We start from the raw sequence: 17,816 nt of genomic DNA, 5'->3' as shown, positions 1-17,816 counted from the left end.
TCGAATTTCCAACCACAGCGATGACTGTCGTACATTACTGCTACCCATAGATCTAGCTGCCCTATATCCTCCACTACAACGCCACGCAAATACTGACACTTCAGAGCTTCGCGAAGATCTTGTGCATACGCGCTACGTTATGGCCTGCGTCGCGTCTGACGAATTCGCCGCCCCCGGGGTCAACCCAGACGTCTGGCTTGGATACATGCGCGATGATACAAGGAGGCTCGCGCATCGTCACGCACTTGAAGACTTGGATCTTCTTGATGTACATGTTGCCCAGCTGCGCTTTGTGCTGAACCAGCATATATGCGAAGCCTTGCATGTTCGGCGTGCCTGGTCACATGTTAGTCAACGCTTCCTAGCTGTTGGTAAATCGAAGAGCCTCCTGCATCACTACTGGAACGCGCAAAACTTACCCATGATTGCGTTCATTTCGTCTGTCCCCCGTTCGAACGTCTGCCCTGGAAAATCGTCTAGATTTTTACCTCGAGTGCGCAATGCTCTCGCCACCACTGCCTGAGTCTCTCGGTTGACAACCAACACAGACACGAAGTAACGCATATTTCTGACATCGCCATTGTTCTGGTTCATCAAATGTTGCCACTCCAGCCACGCCACGTCTGAGAATTGATTAAGGCGTGGCAGTCCGTCACCGGTAATTGGCGGGTCCTTTCCCTTGCCTATTTCCTTGGGGCTTGTACGGCTCATTGCTATGATGACGCCTTCGTTGATGTTGAGTGAGAAGGTAAAATCAGCACCTGTGGCCCGGTACTGCTTGCCGTCAACATAGTACGTTTGATCATCAATATCCTCATCGAATCCAGGCAAGTTGTGCTGATAGGAGACGACGTGGTTCTCGCCACCTTCGAATCTGTCTGCGTTGGGGTTGAGTCCGAGACTTGCGAGTGCTTCACCGATACCCCATGTCAAATAGAAGTTGAAAAAAGAATCCGCCTCGTCGCTTGGATCAAATTGAAAATACTGCCAGAACCATCTTCCGAGTTGATTACGATTCTGGTACGGTGATGCTGCCGTGGTACGTCCTGGGTTGTACTGGGGTCCGACTTCGCTGTCGTCGTGGCTCATCGCCCACGAGAGCGTGCATCCCTTTCTCCTGCACCTATCCCAGACCTCATCAGTCGCAGGTTCGTTTTGTGGATTCGGAGGAGGCCGATCTGGCAGTCCGGGCGGAGGAGTTCGAGGGGGCGGAGGCGGAGGCCCAGCGGCAGCGACATTCTTGTATGGCGCCTCGAGAATCGTGACATTAGTGGATAGACGCACATCGTTCGAGCAGCTAGATGTCAAGTCAGCTGCGAGACATTTAGTCAAGCAAGACGCTGGTACAAGCACTATCAAAGCCGCCGAGACGGAAATCGGAATGCTTGGGTTATACCTACTCCGGACAGATCTCGCCTGCAACGGCAGCGAAGAAGGCAGCAAGCCTGACGAATTGGCCGATCCGCATACTTTTCAAGTTCGTTGCTGATGAGTGTAAGGTGAGAGAGAGAAACACCCGGGTGGTGCTGGAAACAGAGGCGTACTACTCAAGCGGGATTGAGCTTTTTTTTGTGCGTAGCTCCCGCCTTCACCTTCACTGCGCATGGAGTGAAACGAAAGAAGGCGACCGAGATCCGGGCATTTCCCAGAGCTTGCAACACTGGAAAGTGCGCCCCTATCGTGTAACGTCTCCCAATGATCTCGGCTCACGGGTTGTTCTTTCCTCTTTCGCCAACTGAGCAGTTTGTCATACAGATCCATATACACACGCGCCTACCTTTCCCTGGGGCGGCGAGAAGGGCTTTCGATTATCGCTTCGCAATTTCTATGAAAAACAGCGACATATACGAAGGCTTCTCCCAACCGAAACTCGAAAACTCTGGCATATGTCGTTTTATCATTCATTAGACTGACATTCCATAATCTGACTATTAACTTCTTCCACAGTCGTCGTCCAGCCCTTGTGGCAAATGATGCGCAGGAATACATACAGGGTATCGTGTAACGCAAAGACCCACCCATTCGAAGTAAAGAAATAAGCTTGGAACCAGATCAAATGTTCAGTTTACCTCCCAACCAAAATCCACCAACCCACAACGCTCCCCAAACCGGCTGAAAGAAAGCTCGAAGCACCGCCGGACCAGGACAAATTCCCGTCAAACCCCAGCCAACACCAAAAGCAGCAGCTCCGACGACGAATCTTCTATCCACATCTTGCAACGTCTTTGTAGGTAGGGAGAACTTGTCGGCGAAAGATGGCGGGCTGGTGAAGCCTTTTATCTGGTTCTCAATCAAGTTGGGTAGGACGCCGAAGAGTATGACCAGAGCGAGTGACGGGTCCCAGTGTTGTAGATCTGGGAAAGAGAAGAAAGCGGCCACCTTTTCAGGATGTGACATCTGCGAGATGTGAAGACCGAGGGCGAAAAGAAGACCCGAGAAGGACTGCGTCGTAAGGCGTGCAGCTGTATGTGTATCTGTGGGCTGATGTTTGGCGTCCTTGGTTGCGGGTGCGACCGTGACCTGGGCTACGAGTTTGGGTATGGTTCGCGCGGCGAAGATACTGAATATGGCGAGTATGAGAAGAGATGCGGTTGTCTCGGTTGACGGATACACAGGTGTGTAGCATGGTGCACTACCGGGGCACATCGGACTCGATAGGTTTGGGTTGACGAGGTGATGTGTTATGATGGCCGCGGGAAAGAACGTAGCAACAGCGATTGCTGAGCGTCCACTCAGTCTGGGGAGTCCACACAGCATGTGTCCAGATGTACATCCATTCGACATCTGGCCGTTCGCGTTAGTGGTGAAAGAGTCTAGTATCAAAGGTCTCTTACCTTCGTCCCCCATCCTATCAGAGCACCAATCGCTAGCGTAAACAGAGCACTCTGTGGACTGGTCTGTACAGCAGGATACTCCGTGATCAACTGCGGTGCTAATGCCTTCAACGGAACATAGCTGGCAGCCATGCCCGTGAAGAAAGCGAGCAGTTCCTTCGTAGGCGCAGAGAAGAGTCGACGCAGGTAGCCGCTGAGTCCCAGGATATCGCCATTCTGATAGAGGAGGTTGCTAGTCGCTTGGTGTAGCAGAAAGGCGCCGATGGAAGTCTCAACGGGTGTAAACATCCTCTTGATACCGGTATTGTCGTTTCGTCGGGTCCCGTCCCTTAAAGCATCCCACTCTAGCGAAGGACTCGTCCCGTAAGGTGCATCAGCAGAACGAAAGCAGCAAAATGAAAGAATACCCCTGCCAGCGAAGGACAAACAAGCCGTTTGTAGACCACCACCTCATTATGAAGGACTAGGTCACTAGACCAGATCTTCCCTCGCTAACGGGCCCATGTGCCAATCGCCGTGTAGACATTTTCCCTAGTCGCCGACCTCACGCTGCAAACGAGGACTTAGCCGAGAATGCAATCATCCCGACGATGGATATATCGTGGAGGCGGACTGGTGGCGCCCCGGCAGCAGATACGCATACACCCCTAAATTGACTAGCGTGTGTACTAAGCATGGCTCGCGCGTGGTAGGCGCGTGGGTCGTCGGCGACGAGAATGCGCCCCAGGGATAGCACATGGGAACTTTACCCGGTTCATGGCTTGTGCGACTGCATGGCGAGGCTTGCGTACCCGCGAACATGATGATGTAGAGTCGACAAGGCGTTTCACGATGTGGGATATCGTATGATTTCTGCGCTGAGGGCAGCGAGTGCGAGTGTCATCGTTCTCGGGGTCTTGGAGGCTAGTCGGCGACCGAAACCTCGCACCGTCGGAATTACCACGGCCTTCCTTCGTCATGGAATGAATTACTAACGTGGCCCGCTAGGTCAAGCTGGTGTGTGGGTGTCTAGATGGTTTCTAGAAGGACTCCGTGCGACGGACGGATGCGAGTGCCGGGTGGCGGCTACTGGCGCGAACTTCATCGATGGTCCATCACGGCGGCGACTGACTTCGAGTTTTTGTCACTTCTTCTCACGAACGATTGTATGCGTTTGTTGAACAGCTTCACATCGCTGCATATTTCTTGCATACGCGGCCCGCTTATCTCAGATTATTCTCCGTGTCAGATCTGCATGTCGCAGCTACCTCGCCGACCAGAATGCCTGCAATGGGAGCGATACAATGCTTCTCGAAGATGAGCAAACATGCCAAGTACTCAACGGACACCGACACACCGCAGCGCTGCGCCGAAGTGTGCATCTGCTCTGATTGATTGCGTGGTCGGTCTGCAAGCCAGTCGTCGAACGCGCAGCTCAAGATCCTCCTTATTTCTATTCTTCAAACTACTCCTCCAACCACGGCTTCGCCAAGTAAACCCTCAATCCATGCCATCCTACTAGGGCCCCCAGTCCGACCGTTGGCAGCCACTCATGCAGCCTCTCCTGGACACATCAATCGCCTGAAGGGTGCATATCCATCTTGATGAAGCAGGAGATCAAACTACATATATCCTGAGTCCTGGCCACCTACCCAAAGCCTCCAACCCCATCTCACGCAGCCACGCAGCCAGCAATACACCTTTCTTAACTCCCCTCCTTCCACTCCTCCACTTCATCTCAAACTCCTTGGTAACCGTAATCCCAACTTTAGCTCTCTCGCCATATACCTCAGGCCACACATGTATAAACGCGACATGCTCTTCAATACCGACCCACCACTTATTATTCTCCCTCACGCTGAACACATCGCCAAAAGCAGTCCGCGCGTGTTCGGGGAGTTCGAAGTGCAGCTTCAAGGATGGGAAGTTCTTATATGCCTTCAGAAAAGGGAGAATGTCGATGTTGGGTGTTGACCACGAGGACTCTCGGACTGTGATGCGTACGCTGCCTAAAGGAAGGATGGGAGGCTGGTCGGGATCAAGGGAGGCGGTGCTGGTTACAAGGGCGTCGAGCGAGATGGACATTGAGTGGTTTTGGCGATAAGTGGCTTCGTATTCTTCTCGTATTCGATGGCAGGTCTGCGTTAGGCCCATATCGTAGCGTTGTATAGTGTTCCATTCTGGAGGTTCGTATAGAACGTCATCTTTGTTCTCGTAATACAGCACGATCTGGTGTGCGGGCGTGTGCAAGTAGTTCGCCGTCGAGGAGAATATTGTGATCTCTGGGTTGAAGGGAGGGTCGTGGTTTATACGTTCATTGGCGAGGTATGAATATATTTTGTTCCGAAGTTCTATGCTTGTTAGTGATGCACTTGATGATGACGGTTAGTGTGTACTTACCACCGGATAGGGATAGGAACCCGAGCCTGGGGCTTTCTACAGTGAGATTTTGGAGAGCTGCGTTGAGTTCCTGAATTGAAGCGAGAGTATCGGACTTTTGTGGATGAGACATGTTATACGGTAACCAGTTTGCTTGCCTCGGTGGGTAGAAGTTTTCAGGGTGGTTTGTAATTAACAAGACATCCGAGTTGAGCGGAAGGTTAGCGATAATTGAATAGCTCTTCACATGCATCAGTTGAGATCGTGGTAATGAGCATTACTTTCACTACACCTACTTTAGGTACACTAAATACAAGGCCTGCGCGTGGCGTCCATTTCACCTTTCAGCATTGGAGAGCTACACGAACCTCTCGATGAAAAGCCCTGTTCCCGTGGAAGCATATCTTGGTCTTATGCAGATCTATCCCCCCCTTGGATGTAAACACATACGACATGCCCTCATTCACTGTCGAGCTCCGCTGACGTCGCAGAATCTTCCGGAACTATATGGCCAAAGTGATAGAGCAACGAACTGTACTTGCCACTATTCCTGTTGAGACCAACACGTTTACTCCATGCCATTGCTGCGATGAGATGCTTACTCTTCTCATAGAAGTTGAGACCCATCCAGCTTTCCGCCCACTCTTTCTTGACCACGATTGTGGTCTTCAGACCTTCATTCGGACAACTGCTAATGGTGATCTGAGAAATGCAGTTTTTTGCGTAGACATTCCAGCGGGGGTTGCGATGGGTGTTGAGCAGCGCGTTGAACAAGCTGTTCTGGCGGAAGTCATTAGTGTCCTCGTTGAGAAAGCGTGCAATCAAGCGTGGCGCCCGAGCGATGATTTTGACCAATGGGAGTATGTTGACGGAATGGCGTGTTACTAAAACCCTTGGCCTCAGCAAGATAACACTACCGACCGTGTCGTCGTAGGTGCCATGTTGTGGATCGACAAACGTAGAGATGTACTGATCGACCTGGTAATATGGTATTGCGATAGTGGTAGTTGTGAGGTAGATAGGCAAGAATTCATCGCGGACCTGTCTACAGGTTCGTGTGAGACCTAGGAGCGTACGATCCTGAGCAATCCAGTCGATGTTATTCTTAGTGAGGCTAGGGTCGTGCGAGAGCTTCACCAGAATGCTCTGCTCAGCTGCGTACTCGTATATGTAGTTCCGGATTTCTTTAGATCTGATTAGCAAATGTGAAATCTGGTTCCGAAATCCTAACTCACCCCCAGATAAGTCCAGAAAGCCGATAGCTCGACCTTGACAAGGCGATGCGGGCGTGGGCGCAACAACTGCGCCAGAGTCAATCTCGGTTTTTTGCATGGTATAAGTGGCTTGTCGTGTAATAGTCCCCAAGGCAATGGGTTCCTCCAAGTGGCTGCGAAGTAGACCGAAGAGATCAGAGAACCGAAGAGAGTGAGAATAGCAAGAGTGGTCTTGGCAAACCACCTGACGCGGAAAGTGGGTCCACAACAAGTGAGGAAAGTGCGTTTGCGTTTGCGCGAGTGAGAAATTGGTGTGGAAGCTAATACTTTTAATTCAGAAGAAACCCACGGCAGCAACATTGGGGCATCTGGCACATAGTATTGCACTCATGGTGGGGATGGAACCAAGTAAAGCGTACCAGAATCAAGGAAAGCGACCCAACCAAACCGTAGACATTCGATTAATGTGAAAGATCTACGAGACCGGCTCGATTCGATCTTGTACCGTAAATCGTTTGAGACGTTTAGTATCTGCGTCAATACAGCCGTATCGTCGTCCAATTCGTCCTCGACGTACCATTCGTTCAAGATGCTCAATATACCTCACCAAAGCCCTTTCTCTCGGCGTCTTGCATCTTGTCAATCTCCGTCTCACCAATCTTCTTCTCTTCCTCCCCGGCTTCCCTATCCTCCTCACTGTTCTCAACAATCATGTTGCCTTTCAACGCTTCCGTGAGGATTGGTTCTCCTTCCTTCTCCTTCGCAAACGCAGCGTCATCGCTGGTGGCATCGCCGTCGCCCAGTCTATCGGTCCTGACGCCGTTACCCATGCCAGATTCCTCTTTCCAGCTCTGCTCTGTCTGTTTGCGCTGCAGTTTGCGTTCTTTGGACTGTCTGCGCTGCGTAGAGCTTGCTCGGAGGAACTTGCGGTGTTGTATTTGTTGCATGCCTGGGAAGTAGTCGGAATCATCAGAGAAACCCTCGCCTGGTGTCTTGTGGGGTTGTAAGTGGCGGAGGACAGCTGCGGTTCTCGGTTGCGCATGGCTACCTGAACGCGACATGGACGATGTTGCTTCCCCTTCGTCACTGCTTGTAGCGTCGTTGGACGCATCGTTTGGAGATGCTGGCGTTGGAGGCATTTCCGGCATGGTGGCACCCTTAGTACTCTGCTTTCGCGAAAGCTTTGCCGGCGACGGCTCGTTGATAATGGGAGCGTGTTCGGTCTGCTGCGCTGCAACTGGGTGGTCCTCCTGTTCGCTTTCTACAGGCTCCATGTGTGAGACTGCCGGCGGGGGCAGCTGTTGCGATTGTCCCATGTACTCCATAGTGTTCTTGCGCATCGGTCGACGGGGGTAGTTGATCTTGTCATGATCACATCCGTTGACGCATCCTCCCCATCGGCGCGTGGGTATGGTGGGGGATGCGGTGATGCCTCCTTGGCCCAGGCCAGTCAAAGGTGTGGCCCTGCTCGGCGTCGATGAGGTGGCGCTTTTTGTCTCTTCCTTCTCCTTCGCAGCACGGCGCTTGAGTTCCGACCATGTTCGTAACTCGTTTTGGAGGATATAGCGGCCGTTGTTCTCGCTTCGCTTCATAATTATGAATTCGCAGTGGTTGACGTTACGGAGATCTTCGAAGTACTCGACCGACCAGTGGTACCTAGAGCATGTTAGTTCTGGACTATTGACCCAATTGTTGTGCGCCTCACCATTTCATAAGGAAGACACGCGACATCAGCCCGTGTGTGACCAAAACGCACACACTGGGAAAGTTGTCGTCTTGGAAGGATCTCCACAGGCTCTCGTTGAAGCCACTGACTCGGTCGTACGCGTCAGCCGCACTCTCGCCATCAGGTATGCGGTAGAAGAAGTGTCCATAGTCGGCCCTCTCTTGCCACATGCGCTCCATTTCAGCTGAACATGGCTGGAAGTTTCCGAAGTCCTGTTCGCGTATCCGGGGCTCTTCGAAGACGGTTATCTTATTGCGGGGAAAGGGCGATGGTGTTGGGTCGTCCGAGGTCAGGGTACGGAGTATGCCTTCGGTCGTCTCGCGCGTGCGACGGTAGGGTGAAGTGAAGAACTGGAGGGTGTCGTCCGGCTTGAGCAGAGACCGTAGCTGTCGTCCTGCCTCTTCTGCCTACAAGCATATGAGTTAGTCATGTCTCGTCTCAAGTCGAATGGGACTGGGGGCGCACCTGAGTCCAGCCATGCTGCGTCAGTTTCACTCTATGGTCGGGAATGAACTGGTGGATGTCGCGATTCTTGTTTCCCTCTGACTGGGCATGGCGGATCAATATGATCATCTGCGTGGGAGTTAGCCATTGGCCTTGGTGGTATTGATAAAGTGGACCTACGCGGGGTTTCCCCATGGTGAAGAGAGTGGGATGTGTGTATGGTGTGGGTTTGGAAGATGATATACGTGTAGTTGATAATATGCTGTACAGCAAGGTGTCTTCGAGGCAAGAGGGGAATATGTACAGCTGTGCAGGGAAAGTGCGATCAAGGGCGTTTCATGTGCAGCTGCAAGCCCAACGATAGCGGCGACTTCGCTGGCGCGAGTGGCTTGTTCGGCCGCCCGTAGCGCCCCCGAGGTGTTCGCCGCAAATGCTAGCGCGTCATCCCTCGCGACTGTTTCTTGGCCGTCATCTTCACCACTTTTTCTGCATTGCGCGACAGCACACCTACACGCAGCTACTGCCCACGTTATCTTTTTGGAGTCGCATCACTCCGGGCAACCACATACGACGTCATAAACAAATTAGAGCCCCCCTGCCAGCTTGTCTACTGGCCAGCGCTTCGCATCTACCTCTGTGGACTCACCACAATGTCTGAACCCATCCCCGAATCAATACCAACCTCCGCCGACCCGCGCTCGCAGCGCCCAACGAAGAAGCGCGCGCTTACTCCCCGCTCAGTACAAGCCTCAGAAGTCGAGGCTCTCTTTGCGAAGCCTGATCGCGATATCTACATTCCAGGCTCCAGCGCGCTAGCCAAATCCTCCCTACCCCCAGAAATCGTCGCCAATGTACAAGGTTCCAGTGCAGGTGCGGGAAGTGGCGAGTTCCACGTCTACAAGGCGAGTCGGAGGCGCGAGTATGAGAGGCTGAGGATGATGGACGAGGAGGTGAAGAAGGAGGAAGACGAAAAGGAGTTCGCCAAGCGAAAAGAGGAGCTGGAAAAGAAAGACAATGAGAAGACAGAGAAGAATCGACTGAAGAGGGAGAAGGCGCGACAGCGGAAAGAGAAAGCCAAGAAGGGCGGAAAGGGCGGAACAGGCAGCGAGAGGGATGGGACACCAGTTGCAGACGATGGCAAGACGAAGAAGAAATTGGCGCCGAATGCGAATGTGCCAAAGACTGGCACGGACGAGGACGCAGATGCCAACAACGAAGGCGGAGAGGTCAAGAATGCGGAAGAGATTGGACTAGTCATCGAAGACGATGACTGAGCGGCCTGAACACACTTCGGAAGAATGGTTGCATGAGTGGAACAATAATCATTTTAATTCAGCAAAGCTCCATCAAGAGCTGATGGACATACTCTTCACATTTGGGTCAAAAGGTGCGATGACGCGGATTTCTCCCAAACCTGGTGCTAACGCTCAATACAAAAGTCTCGTTACCGTTGTCGCGAGACGTTACGCAACCCTCTATCCTATGCGACCCCCTACAGCAGCCGCGCCTTCTTCATATATCGCCCGTCGACTGTCGTCAGGAGCATTTGCATCAAACATCTGCAATCAGGGCTATGTTGCTTGTCAAGGATTAGCGGCACAACAGGAGAATTATGCAGGTGCGGCCCGGCAAAGTTCGCGGCTTTTCCCATTCCAACCAACCACAATTGTTGGGCATCGCAGGACCTTGACGGCTTCATCTGTCTGGTTCACTGGCTCATTGCGACCGCATTTCATCTACTCTCGACGACATCCATGTACTTGTGCTTCATTTAGCAATCAAGTTTTCTGCGACGAACGGTCGGGACTGCCTACCGGAGTCGAACTCCGATGAGATGCGAGAATGCGGGGAGTTCAGCGCTGCCCCTCATATCAATTTACCTCATGTTCGATCTCGATTAATCCTTCCAAGTCTCGCCAGATTTTACTTTGCTGCCCAGAAAATGACGTTGTCGTCAATTGATATGCCAGGTGTCTGAACACGCCGACTTGCCGATGTCCTCTGAGTTTACGCCTGGAGACCCACAAAAACTACTCCTGCTCAGTTCTGCATGAGCTCACGACTGACCGTCGTGGCGGAGACCCGAGCCGCAGTGTACGCCATCGTTGAAAACTCATAGGAACGACTCGACATTACTCTTTTATTCACAGCCAAGAAACTATGCCGAGATCGGCTAAACAGCCCGGCCGCCTCTATCTAGGAGAGACGCGTCCTCGATCTTAGTACCCAAAGTAAAGAATCTCGATTTCATCCCCGTCTGGTTGCATGCAGTATCTATCGGCAGTTACGCACCATTACTTCCATACAGCTCTACCTGCAGGCCTCTTGCAAGTTCGATCCAACGAGACATCAGTGGCCTCAGGCCACACGCTCAAGATCACCATTACCATTGGATCGTACAGATGAGCTGTTTCAAACCATACTCTCACAGCGGTTGTACAACCCGTCCCTACCCTGAATCCAAAGCTTAATTAGACAACGGACCCGGCCACAAGCAACCGATAAATTGGCCGCTGTGCTACTCTCCATAAACACCCTGGCGCGTCGTTCTCTGTACAACGTGTACGCAACGTCATATCCTCTCAACACACTCGATCGGCCCCAAACCTCCGCGAGTGAAAGAATTCTCCGAGCTCTGGGCTTTGATAGCCGGGCAAACATGGCGTTGCTGCACCATTATACGGGATATTAGGGTTCATCAACGTGGGCTTGAGGGCGGAGGAACAGGGAAGGAAGGTAATCTACGCTGACGCATGGTAGCCAGGTACGCGTGTGCTCTGGAAGATGTGGAGACTGGGGGTGAGCAGGAGTATAAGAGAACCTCGTGTCAGAAGTTTAAATCGACATCAACGAACAGTTTCCACTTTACTCATTCACTGAACTATACATCCGCACATTATGAAGTTCACCGCCGTCATCCTCATGGCCGCTGGGTACATCTCCCTTACCAAGCCACTTCCTCAACACCCCAACTAACACCCCCCAGCGCCCTGGCCGCCCCCATCGTCGAACGCCAAGCCACTCCCTCAATGCCCGTCGGCATCCCACCCTTCCCCACTGGCCCCCGCCCCACCGGTCCCATGCCAACACCTCCAGGAGGTTTCCCCGCGTTCCCTACTGGCGCTCCTCCCTTCCCAACCGGCGGCTTCCCTGGCTTCCCCAGCTTCTCAGGCGGTGCGCCTCCGTTCCCTACTGGTGGCTTCCCCAGCTTCCCAGGTGGCGTTCCTCCCATGCCGACAGGGGGGTTCCCTGGTCGGCCTAGTAGAGGACCAATGCCGAGGCCTACGAGGAGTGTGCCGGGCTTTTGTGAGTAGATTGTGTTTTTGGAGAGTGCTGGATCTGTTGCTGATCGTTTGTAGCACCTATGCCTATGCCTACGCCTGTTGGGCCTCCGGCGTAGATGGTCAGAGAGATGTTAGGGCGGAGACTTGGGGTATGGGTTCAACCTCGGCGGAAGAACGTTGTTAAGTTCGTTGTATATAGTGCGACCGGAATATGATCGCAACTGGATTCGTAGCGAATCTTACTCTTGCGTCATCGTGGGGCGTGTTGTTATCATTCCAATTCGATATCCTCAACCGTCCATTCGCCGACTTTTTCACCGGGCTGGATTTCACTTACGAACTGTGCGATGTCTTCGTGTTGCTGGAGAGCAGGTATCCATGCCGTGCAGATGTGCTGATATCTTCCGTTGGGCTGAGACCGAACAACAACGGGTAGGCTGCATCCAAGTACCAGCCAAATCTCATCTTCTTCTCTTGCATTGCATCCCGGTATCAGACCGAGATGTTTTGTGTTCGTTTTGATGCAAAGTCTGCTATGCAGACACTTTAAGACATCTCGGAGCGCGGACCAAGCGGGCTGGTTATCGTTCTTGAGGGGGTCTAGTAGATCCAGGACTTTCGATCCCCCATAGCCCAGGTCCCGACTCGCGTGTTCTGGAGCGTTTCCAATTTTCCATAGATGCGACAATCCAGTCTGTATAGACTGGTGCTCGTGAGTTTGATCTTTCATCCCGCCACGAATGGCATGAAAGAATTCAAGGGGTAACCCTATGCTGGTGTCTCCTAGATATGGCTGTATGTACTCACCGATTTGGGATCTCCAGAAGCCAGCCACCGTCTTTCTTGCATTGGGAACGAGGCATTGACGCACCCAATACACTTTCACACCTCGGATGCGTAGTCTCATACTCCTCATATCGACAGAGTTCAAAGAACATTTAGTGTGCATCAACACATCAGTTTTCTGTCGAATGATTGTACTTCCAGCGGGGTGATTTCCCATCCACATCTCTGGGATCCACGTTGGGTTGGAAATCTCGTCATTCCGATAGCTTACAATCAAGAAATCGAGGCTCTGATGCTGGCTAATATGATATGCGGCTGCATCTGCCATTACCTGTTCTACCGTCTTGTTGTAGTCGACTGTAATCCGCCCTTCTTTGTAGTCTTTAGCTAAGTGCATAAGGGCGTACAGGCGATCTTGACCTTTGGATACTTCCATACGAGCACTCCTGGAAAGGAGAACAAAAAGTGACCGTCTTTCTCTTCGATCGCCGTGGACGGCGAACATCTCCCTACTGATTGGACTTGATATAGTTCCTTTCAAATCATGCAAACTCTTATCGTCCCAGGAGCTGTAATGAGTGTCAAACTGAGCGAACACGTCGCCTATGGCTTGCCGAAAGCTTGCAACAGCTATACCGTCAAAAGCAGCATTCATGCAGTGTAGCATCAATTTTCGTGCGTTAAGGACCTCTTGTTGTCTGCGAATATAGAGATGACGACATCAGCTGATCTTCGCTCTTACATGCAATCATGCACACACTTACATCCATATACGATTCCAGTAGCTATTCTGAAGCATTGAGACGAGCGAGGCCCAGAAAAGGGCATCATCGCCCAGACCACGATTCACCGTCTGTGGGTTGATTTTGAATGCATTCAGAGCTGCTACGGCCGCATTCTGGTCGTCGAAAGACGGTTCATTGATCCAGATCCGCACACAGGAAGCGTTGTGATAGATAGTCCGCATCATGGCAACCTGTTCGGCTCGTTCCTCAAAATTATTCTGATCGATACATATCGCATCGATCCATATCCTTAGTGGCTCTGATCCCGCGAAGTCGCGCAGATATTCCAATGCTCTGGTCAGATTCCAGGCTACCGGTATAGCGGCGCCATCCACAACGACCCGATCGGTCTGCGTCGCATCACCCCACATGTACGACAGCGCATTGTACGCGAAGTCACTGTCCACGTTCGCAATGATGAATTTGCCTAGGAACGGGTCTGATCGTCGACCAGGCTGGAGTTCGAGGATGCGGATGCAGCGGGGTTCGAGAGGCTCGTAGTAGAAGCGGGGCAGTGGGTCTGCGCTTGCGTCTCCTGAGCGAAGCTGGCAGTAGCGTCGGCCCTCCTCTTCAGAGTTATCGTCGATCATCTCGCAGGGTCAGTATGATGGAACGCGAAAACATTGCTCGTGCCTCAGAGTGTGAGAGAAGTAGGATGGGTGTTGAAGATGTAAGAACAGAGAAGGCTGGCTCGTCAGCATGTTGGCGAGAATGCGGGGTCAAGCGAGGCCACGCCTGGCGAGACGAGGCTGAGAGACAAGAAAATGGACTTCTAACGGGTGCGGTAAATCTTGTATCTACTACATACAACTTAACAAATAGATCGACCACCCGCAAAGTTGAAGCGCAGCTCTTAATATAGCTTCTGCCTAGTCGACTTTGCCGCACGTAGTCAATGATTTGGATGGGCACGGATGACGACTTTCACGGATACTAGTCTCGCATCATTGTGGATACGCTGATACAGGTGCGGATCGTGAGACTATCTAATTGCAATACCACTGCGCTCTAAGAATCGTGGATGCCGTCGTCAGTGCCGTCCTCGCTGCCGTCCTCGCTGCTCAGGGGACTACCAAGACTCCGCCAAACACCTGGCCGATGAAAAATAGACCTGACTGACATCTCGACCTGGAACTTTCCGTCAACTGTAGGCGTGATCTTCGCATTTTCATGTTCCCCTAACACCTCACCCTCCACAGTGTCAGAAGTACCCTCAGAGCCTTCATCGTCGCCGTCGAGGAACGTGATACCTTTTTCTTCAAACATTTTCTTGAGCACGGCTTTCCGTACATCATCCTCTTCCAAAATCTTGTCGTCTTGTCCATGGTACTTCCGCCCGAGGTGTTTTTGCACTAGCTCCGTACCTCTGAGCGACGCCGCTGAGCCGTAATGGTCAAGGAAGAAATTACGGCGGCGACAGCGTCCGCAGTAGTCATTGCTGTGATACTGGTCCCTTATGCACTCATCGCGCAGACCTCCTAACAGTAGATCTCGGTTGCGTTCGCGGTATATCTCGTTCATGCGATTGTGAGCAGGGATTTGGGCGAGCACGCCGCTATCTATCTTGTCGTCGAAATCCCAGTTCTCGTAGAATTTGTAGAGCTGGGGAACGTTATAACCGACCAGCTGCCAAGCCACCGTGTGGTATGTGCGAGCCATTTGCTGAGCCAGACATTTGTCGCCAAGCCAGGCTTTACACATGTTGTATTGCGGGGTGAACTCGTGTGACGAACGCTTGTGGATGACTCTCTGGATGCAAGCCCATACCTTTCGAAGCTGCGGTGCGAGATCTGGATCGTCGAGATCGATCTTTTTCTGCTTGGCTGCATCTTCGGAAGCTATCTTGAGGATGTATAAGCCTAGCCCGGGTGTGGGCTTTGGCATGAGCTTCGCCAGGACAGGGTCTCCGGCTAGTTCCGATAATATCTCTTTCCATATGTCTCCACAGATTCGGTACATCGAAATCCAGTCGAAGTACACGTTCTGCATCTCGCCCTCTATAAATAGAGACAGATCGCGAAGCAGCACGGGAGAGCCATCTGCCGGACCATCCTCGAACAGTCGTACCACCCGACGAGTGTCAATCTCACTTTCAACCCAATCCGGTGATGCGCCCAACTGGCGTGCTAGTTGCCCTTGTTCGGTTTTGTCGCACAGCAAGACATTGAGGTTACTGGCAAGCTCGTCCACGGACTCGTTGGTGTGGTCGCTCCATCCTGTCATCCTACTCTGCAGAATCGGACTCAATAAGCTCGTTTCTTGAAACATTCGACTTGATTTGTGGAAACGGTATTTCCCACTGCTGTCTATGCGGGGCATCTTGCTGCCAAAGGCAAGATTAATCTTACGGTATGACTCGTCAAGGGTCTTGGGTATGCCGCCGTAGAAGATGTGATTTGGATCCTGAGAGTAGAGGAGGTATTCCATGTCAGGCCAAGTAGGATCGTTTGGATAAAGTAGTTTACCCTAGTGGTTGATATTAGTACCGATTGACGATTACTCAAGGCCACTGTGTGGAGTTTTGGAAACTCTAGAACAATTAGGCAGGACTGAGCTTTACATACCGCAGTATAGAGGTGGCCCAAGACGCACGCAAGGCCACTCTGCCCCTCGAGGTGCCAGCCGCAAATATGTAGTTGGAAGTAGACATCATACTTGATCAAACCGCAACGTATTGGGTTATATTTGAGTGCAGGGATGTCAGAATGTTCCATAAGCTGGTGATAGATGTCCATGGTGTCCCTGCACCGAGAGCGTTCATCTCCAGATGGAGTATGAGGACCAAATAGCTCCGGGAACGGGGCTTCCCATCCATCAAACGCCGGCCATTCATTCAGCTCGTCGTTTAGTGTTACCCGAGCATGAGTGAACGAATTGTTGAAGCCTTTGCCTTCACCCATACGATTATCCTTGATGTCCTGGATGTCGAGAAGCGTCTGGATGCCAAATGTGACCCAAATGGGGATGGCTTTATCTGTGAACATGATCTTCATGCCGCGGGTTACCTAGATGGTGGTGTACAAAGTCAGCGTGTTTCTCTTGCATTTCATACACCAAGATCTCTTACCTCATCTTGAGCCCAAAATCGTTGGTGTGCTGAGGTGTACACCCGGAACGCTTTGGCAAGCTCGAACGTCCGCTTAATCTGTGGCACTGAATCCGCACCAATCGCCTGAAGCTCGTCCTCGTTGGCGTCAAGATAGGGGAACTTCTTGATGCGGTTCACACAGAATCGCAGACCTGTGTAGGCAGGCCAAAAGCACCAGTTGGCGTGAATCTTATCGTACTCGTCCTCATTGAACTGAATACTAACATCTGAGGGGACCACTACCTTGTGGATCTTGACATCATCCGGCAATGGGTGGTAGTGATGATATAAGAGCGCAGGAAGGGACCACACAGGAAACTTTGATACTGGGTATCTGGATGGGCGCTTGAGATTAAGGTCGAATTCGCTCTCAGCACGCCTGACAAGATCTATCGCAGTGTTTGTGAGCAGAGCCGACGCCATAAGGTCCCTGTTGAAGTCCTGTGTCTTGAACCAGGAATCTTGTACCACGTCCTGAATCTCGTGGATTCCTGCGAGAAACGAATGTATTGCGAAGAAAAACTCCTCTTCGGCCTCTTCTTCGCTCTGCTCGATATCCGCTGTGACAACCGGCGGCAAAGTGGCTTGCTGTTCAACATTCTCCTTTGGCGACGTGTCCGCTACTTCCTCCACCGTCAGCTTTTTGAACCGATTGTCGACACCATTGGACTTCTCCGGTTTAACGGCTCTGGCGACAGGAACCAAAGGGCGCAGAATCTCCTGGACTCTGGACAGTATGTTTATGAAGTGATTATGCCCTTCATCTTCAAGTTTAGCAGATTTGTACCAAGCTTGTGCCTCTTTCCTAGCTTTTATAGCTCTGCCGAACACTGTCAGGAGCGGAGATGGCACTTTGACTTTCTTGGCTTGTTTGGCAATAGCCTCGGCAATAGGTATGAAGTCGACGGTCCGGATGTGATATGCAGAGGGCTGGTTTTTGGCAGCCTCTTTGGCAGCCTCCTTGGCCTTCTTCCTATCTTTGCCTTTTAGGCGTTGTGACTCTACCGGCGTCGGCGCCGGTCCACTGTTGAGACTAAACCCGATCTTTTTTGAGGCTTCGACTAGCCAGCCGGCAATGTACTCTGTTGTCGTGTAAGTAACGTTAACCTACTAAATTGAAGCCATTAAGAAAGACGCACCTGTATCCTTCTTGTATTGGCGATAAGTTGTCGAAAGAAACCCAGAATCTAGAGTCGTCGACATCTTGAATAGATGTGTGAGAAAGAACAGCGCGGGTGGGAAAAGAGTCGTGGAACATCAACCATTGAAGCCGCTGGATCGAAAGAGCGGAGTAGCG

The 17,816-nt window shown here is 51.8% G+C and overlaps 5 protein-coding genes across 5 annotated transcripts; 1 reads left to right on the top strand and 4 right to left on the bottom strand.

The window, feature by feature from the left end:
- Positions 1-100: 100 nt before the first annotated feature.
- Positions 101-4,898, bottom strand: J4E84_001844 (uncharacterized protein; the record flags this gene model as incomplete). The annotated part of the gene is made up of 5 exons (XM_049384474.1): positions 101-336; positions 420-1,297; positions 2,222-2,784; positions 2,835-3,178; positions 4,466-4,898. The coding sequence occupies 5 exons, from the start codon at positions 4,896-4,898 to the stop codon at positions 101-103; spliced, it is 2,454 nt and encodes an 817-aa protein (XP_049247830.1).
- A 753-nt stretch (positions 4,899-5,651) lies between these two features.
- On the bottom strand, positions 5,652-8,771 carry J4E84_001843 (uncharacterized protein; the record flags this gene model as incomplete). The annotated part of the gene is made up of 5 exons (XM_049384473.1): positions 5,652-6,376; positions 7,014-8,062; positions 8,112-8,539; positions 8,598-8,705; positions 8,757-8,771. 5 exons carry the CDS (start codon positions 8,769-8,771, stop codon positions 5,652-5,654), a joined length of 2,325 nt encoding a protein of 774 aa, XP_049247829.1.
- Positions 8,772-9,226: 455 nt separating this feature from the next.
- J4E84_001842 (uncharacterized protein) lies at positions 9,227-9,850 on the top strand (the record flags this gene model as incomplete). Its single annotated transcript, XM_049384472.1, has 1 exon — positions 9,227-9,850. The coding sequence occupies one exon, from the start codon at positions 9,227-9,229 to the stop codon at positions 9,848-9,850; it is 624 nt and encodes a 207-aa protein (XP_049247828.1).
- Positions 9,851-13,406: 3,556 nt separating this feature from the next.
- On the bottom strand, positions 13,407-14,021 carry J4E84_001841 (uncharacterized protein; the record flags this gene model as incomplete). Its single annotated transcript, XM_049384471.1, has 1 exon — positions 13,407-14,021. One exon carries the CDS (start codon positions 14,019-14,021, stop codon positions 13,407-13,409), a length of 615 nt encoding a protein of 204 aa, XP_049247827.1.
- A 418-nt stretch (positions 14,022-14,439) lies between these two features.
- Positions 14,440-17,722, bottom strand: J4E84_001840 (uncharacterized protein; the record flags this gene model as incomplete). Its single annotated transcript, XM_049384470.1, has 4 exons — positions 14,440-15,897; positions 15,996-16,436; positions 16,499-17,601; positions 17,659-17,722. 4 exons carry the CDS (start codon positions 17,720-17,722, stop codon positions 14,440-14,442), a joined length of 3,066 nt encoding a protein of 1,021 aa, XP_049247826.1.
- Positions 17,723-17,816: the final 94 nt, after the last annotated feature.

This window comes from Alternaria hordeiaustralica (genome assembly GCF_023758085.1).
Source record: "Alternaria hordeiaustralica strain BMP 2776 chromosome Unknown scaffold_2, whole genome shotgun sequence".
NCBI lineage: Eukaryota > Fungi > Ascomycota > Dothideomycetes > Pleosporales > Pleosporaceae > Alternaria > Alternaria hordeiaustralica.
Note: the sequence above shows the minus strand (reverse complement) of the source record. Positions and strands in the feature narration are given on the sequence as shown.